Source organism: Apaloderma vittatum, unplaced genomic scaffold, assembly GCF_000703405.1.
Source record: "Apaloderma vittatum isolate BGI_N311 unplaced genomic scaffold, ASM70340v1 scaffold8324, whole genome shotgun sequence".
Classification (NCBI taxonomy): domain Eukaryota; kingdom Metazoa; phylum Chordata; class Aves; order Trogoniformes; family Trogonidae; genus Apaloderma; species Apaloderma vittatum.
Window position 1 is genome coordinate 7865 of NW_009714311.1, and position 5914 is coordinate 13778.

Below are 5914 nucleotides of genomic sequence, written 5' to 3' on the forward strand. Positions count from 1 at the left end.
ACCATCCTGAAGGGTATGTGCCCGTACATGCTGTGCCCAGGGTTTAGATGTTTCGTGCTGTGATCAGGAGTAGCCTGGGAGGAGGGAAATCAGTGCCTATGGATGTTGTGACCTCCATGTCTCAGGATGCTGCTGCTCCCAGCTCTTCCTCACTGCTAGCACAGCTGTGGCACTAGCAACTTCTTGCCAAGCTGGGAGGACACCTTCCTTGCCTTAGACTTCCAGTCCTGTAGTGCCTGAGGGAAGGAGCAGCCTCTATCCAGTTGCAAAATAAACATATTTGGAGGGTAGGCACTGGCACCCGGGAAGGCTGTGGGGAAATCTTCTCCAGCTCCATGGGTCACATGTATTTCGGAGTGCGAGGAGAGCACAGCAGCTATTTGCAGGCACCTCCAGGCTAACTGGCAGTGACCCCCAGCTCGTTCCACCCTGCTGTGGCTGACTGGGCTAACGGGAAAAGGCTCCCTATTTTAGATCAGCTCCTCCCTTCAGGGCTCCTCTTTTAGCCTTTGCTGTGGGCAAAAGCCTGTTCCCAGCTGGATCCTGCTCCACTCCTTTACTGTTGCTCTGTGGTTCTTCTGGGCTAGCTGGGCAGATGCTCCCCCTTCCCTGCCCAGCCTGGAAATAGCTGCAATCCATCAAAGCTCAGAAGTGAGCTTTGATATAGACCTGGCCTAGGATGGAGTGTTGCAGGGGGACCTGCAGTATCATCCAGGCAATGGAGAGGAGGAAAAGAAGGCAAAAATTTGGGATGCTGTCATTTGTGCTGGAGGATGCTCTGACTCCCATTTCTTCTTTTTATACACAGAGTATGTTCTGGTGTTGCTGTCTCTCTGTTTTGATGCCTGCCCAAGTGTGTGACTTGCAACACATGAACCCTAGAGTTATTAATGATGCAGTATTAATTATACGGGATGCCCAAAGGATGCTGGTATTGTCAGAATACCAGCCCTCTAACTTGCACTGCTCTGTCCACCAAGTCCAGCTTGGGTCTCTTCCCTTGGACTCACCTCATTGTCCCTCTCTAGTCATATTCTCCCAAAGGCATTAGCACTTTTTCCACTTCTCCAGCCTGCAGCAAGAAGAGTGTGCACACTGTGTGGATAATTGAGTCTTAGGAGAGATAGGAGGAGAGGGGCTATGGTGGAGGTAAAGGAGTGTGGAGGATAAAGAAGAGATCAAGAGCCCCAGTGGTACTTTGCACTGCTGGGCTCCCTCTCAGGCTGAAGTCTCTTAGCAACAGGTCCTAGTGCCTCCAGCAAGGCCATATCGTGTAGAGAGCAGGGCATCCATAAGAGAAAAGAGCCCAGTCACAGCCAGAGCTCTGCTAGCTCCTTCCTCCTGAAGCACAATGATGTTGTGACCCTCAGAAGTGTTCCCTCTTCTGTCATTGCCCCACCCTTGAGCAATCCTCTGCCTCCACATTAGGCTTTCTCACCCCCACTTATACTTTGCTTTCTGGTACCACACAAGAGTTGTGTCCTCTGCTTCCACTTGTAGGAGAGAAAGGAGACCGGGGAGAGCCTGGGATGCCGGGGAAGTGGGGCAAAGAAGGACCACGAGGTGAGCGGGGTGCCCAGGGCCAGAAAGGCAGTAAAGGACAGATGGGCACAGCGGGAGACTCCTGTAAGCATCAGTACGCTGCGTTCTCCGTGGGTCGCAAGAAGGCACTGCACAGCAGTGAGGGCTTCCAGGTCTTGATCTTTGACACCGTCTTCGTCAATCTCCACAGCCACTTTGACATGTTCAATGGCAAATTCTACTGCTCTGTAGGTGGACTTTACTATTTCAGCCTCAATGTCCACACCTGGAACTTCAAGGAGACCTACATGCACATCATGCACAACGAAGAAGAGGCAGTCATCCTGTATGCCCAACCCAGCGACCGCAGCATCATGCAGAGCCAGAGCCTCATGCTGGAGCTTCAGGAAAATGATGAAATCTGGGTGAGGCTCTACAAGCGGGAGAGGGAGAATGCCATTTACAGCGATGATGTTGATGTGTACATCACCTTCAATGGGTACCTGGTCAAGCCTAGCCTTGACTAACTGCCTCTCCTTCTCCTTGAGGCCTCTTTGGCCTTTTCCTTCTTCCTCTCTCTCTCTCTCTCTCTTTACTGCCCGCAACCACTGCAAATCACTTGGAAATGGGCCTTTTAAGTCTCAGGCACTGAGTGTGAAACTTGCCACACTGGCTCCCACCTCACACCCTCGAGTAGCCAGGTCTATATATGTTCAGTTACAGCCTGACACTACCATCTCTCTTCCCCTCACGTCATGACCTCAGATTGGGTTACTGGCTTCTTCTAAATCTGCCATCGAGCTGTGTTTGGCATTTAGGGTCCTAGAGCAGGAGGAAAGCTAAAATGCTACTCCTGGAGATGTGTCCCTCCTTGGGGCTTCATACATAAAGGACTAGAAAGGGCTAGAAAGTCTCCACTGTTCAGGTGCATCCCAGCTCTTCTCTGTCTCAGGATGCCAGTTTTGCAGCCCACAACATGGCCTTAATGTCACCTCTCACACCCTTAGCCTGGAAAGCAGACTAGAGTCTGATGGCCTCCTGTAGTACAAAAAAGATGTAGGAGCGGTGAGAGACAATACTGTCTTTCCAAAAAGGGGATTGTTGGCCTTCTGAAGTATGTCATTGGCTTTCCTCAGACACCCCTTCCAGGTCACAGAGTCTGGGCTGGCTGTTGAATCTAGGCCTCGTGGGGGTGATCTCTTCTGTGTCAGCTCTAAATCTTTGAAGAGATGAAGGGCCAGACTCTCAGTCAGACCCTTCAAAGGCATTTGCCACTAAATCAGTAGAGCCCACCACTCTATTTTCACTAAGGATCGTAAGCACAGAAGGAGGTGGGGGGGAGGAGAGAGGCGGAGAGAGACAGAGAAAGAAAGAAAGAAAGTGAGACAACCCTATCAAACCTCTCTCCCAAACCTCTCCTGTGGTGCTACTTGGCCTCAGTTCCCAGACAGTGAATACAAATCTGCTCTTTTCTTTGACAGAGCTGCACCCATGCCCTTCCACTGGCATCAGCAGTCATCTGTGACACTTGCTGGTGTAGGATGAAACACAGGCCCTGCATGCCATTACATTGTCCTCCTGAAGGTGGTTCTCCCACATCGGTATTGAGGGGTGGCTATTTCAGAGCCTGAGCTGGAGGCAGTAAGGGCAATTGCAGTTAAACCTGGGCAGGTTAGCACCTCTTTAACTCCGTGATGAAAAAGTGTGAAACTACAGCACCTCACCCTGGGGTTAAAAGCTTTCCTGCCACATTCTCTGGGCCCTTTTCCAGCAGTCTCATTAGAGCAACTGAGAAAAACATGTGGCCAAAGAAAACTCTTGCTCTCTGTGTCAGGTTGGAAAAGTTGAAGTGCAAAAGGAATGCCAGGGTAGGGTCTTCTAGTACCATTTGTACTGTCCTCATATTGCTCCCGCTCACATCCCTCTGGGATTGCTTCAGTCCTGGGAGGGGGAGCAGGTGAGGCTGACTCAGCACTTTGGGAAACCTACTTCCACGTGTTGTGATGCTCCTGTAAACAGCAGTTCCAGGAGCTGTCTTATTTTTGAGTCTCAGGACAGGACAAGCAGGAGAATCTGTATTTCTCCTCTTCCCATCACTGATAGTGAAGTCTTCTGACTTGTCTAGCTTCTGCCGTCTCATGATTAGCCGTAGTCTTTGCCTGTAGCACCTGGGACTGCCTGAGCTCTCCCATGGGTTATATGCATCATTATACAGAACTAGGTCTTGTACACTCAGCCTGGGATGACAAAGGCACAGGGGCTCAGGCTAAATATTAAAAATGAACTTGGGAGAATTGCAGGACATATTCTCTCTTGCCCTGTTTACTCACCCTTCCTGCTTTTCTAAGGATACAGTACAGGCTGCAATGAGTTTCAGGCATTCTGCCTGAATCTTCCCCACCACTGTCACTGAGGCAATGGGTTTTGCTGAGGCAAAGCTGGGGTTTTCTCAGGAAAACATGTGATGATGGGATCATGGGAACTAAAGGAGACTGTGAGTTTATTCCCCTCCCTTCGAAGGTCAAGCATATGGAATTGCTCAGACAAGATTTCAGGCAGTAGAGAGGAACCAGCACACTGGAAGTGATGCTCAGGACCAAATCCCTTTCTCTCTTTGTCAACAGGTTGCAATCCCAAGTATTGTCTATTCACAGTGTATAGTGCTCCTGTGTCTTCCTGAAGAGTAGCAAGCCTCTCTGAATATCTGCAGAAACAATCTTCCTCCTTACTCCTTTTCTATTTGGTGTTTGAATGTCAGTGAGAGGTCTCGTGAGCAGCCAAGTGGTGCCTGAAGCACATGAGAGAGAAGGGCAGGGGGACCAAAGGGTCTGTTTAACAGGCTTCTTGGTGCTAAACAAGATGTTGATCCCTTGGTGCTAAATCAGATTTCAGGAGTATTGGGTGTTTTCTGGAAGGTGTAGCAGGCTGAGTTGTAATGTACTGTGGAATTAATGGTGCTTTATGTTACAAAACCAAACAAACTCCAAGAGCTTTTATATATATGTATTTTTTGTCAGTCGTATTAAACTTTTTTTCTCTGGTTGTTTTGCATATAGATTTGCTTTTCCTTCCCAACCTATTCCTTCTAGCTCTGTTTATTTCCAAAGAGTGTGACGGGAAAGGCACCGACTTGAGACAGGTACAAAGTCTAACTTGGCTCTGAAACTTCCCTGGGCAGTTCCTGGCAATCTTCTGTTTCCATTATGGAGAACCATTACCTTAAAGATATTTGCTACTTGGAAACTTCTAACTATGACAACCCTCTCCTCTTTGCTGGGAAAGCTTTAAGCAAATTCAAGGAAGGATTCTTTGGATATTACAAAAAAAAATAAAACCAAAACGGGACAATACAATGGGTTGTAGGATTAGGATTCAAGTACTTAACTAATTTTATTGAGGAAGGCTTAGCTCATGCTGGAATTCTCTTAAGGGGGATAAGCCCTTTTATCCTGCAGAATTTTTATCTCATCCTTCTATCAAGTACTTAGTAAGCACATGTGTTTTCTGTTTTCCCTGTGCTGTTTCTTTTTTCTCTGCAAGAGATGAAAGCCAGCAAGTACAGGTGTAAGAGGCACATTAAACTGTTGACCGGACACTTGTTCTTGCTAACAGTGGGGTTAGTGGCAGTTCCAGAGTTAAGCTGGACACATATTTTTCAAAGACCTGTCTGTGATGAGAAAGGCTTGAGGCTCAGGTCAGAGGTGGAAAGACAAGTGGCGATTGCCCCTAAAGTTAGGGAAAATGGGGAGACATGAGGGGGAGTGGAGACTTGGAGGCTTGAGCGCATGATCTAGGAGGGGTAGAGTCCTAAGGACAGGGAGATGCCTTTTGGAGGTCTCAGTGCAAGACAAAGAGGTAAGTGGGGTTTTGTTTAGCATGTTCGGGGTTTGCACTGAGGGTACTCCTGATGAAGTGAAGCAATGAACAAGAAAACAAGAGGAGATGCCCATATAGGACCTTCTGTTTTGAGTTTAATTCATCTCCACATAGCTTCCACTGTGGTTTGACATGCACCAGATGCTTCATTTGGCAACGGGTGGAAAACATAATCATACACATCCTTACAGGACTCTCTGGTCCTGTGTCAGGCCCAGAGCTAGGGCTGTGTATGTCCTAGTAAATACAATATTCTGTCAAGTCAAAGCCCAGCCTTTTACACATTTTTTCTTTACTTCCGAGGAAGTAGATAGAAATGTGTCCTCAGAAAGTGCAAATATTACACTTTTGCATTTCCCTGGCCCCTTGAGGTGAGATGTTGGTAGATTGGAGGTGACTTTGTCACACTTACAAAACGTGAGGAGTGAGGGAGGAGCGGAAATGTGTAGCCAGACCTTCTAGAAAAGTTTTTTTATAATTCAATCCTTCAGCCTGTCCATTTGAAGAGAATAGTACC

General features: G+C 47.9%; 1 protein-coding gene across 1 annotated transcript in view; it reads left to right on the forward strand.

The window, feature by feature from the left end:
• Nucleotides 1–2048, forward strand: part of C1QTNF6 (C1q and tumor necrosis factor related protein 6) — a 4036-nt gene extending 1988 nt beyond the window's left edge. Inside the window, 1 exon segment of the mRNA XM_009868705.1 lies at nt 1501–2048. Coding sequence (XP_009867007.1) covers nt 1501–2048 — 548 coding nt within the window.
• Nucleotides 2049–5914: the final 3866 nt, after the last annotated feature.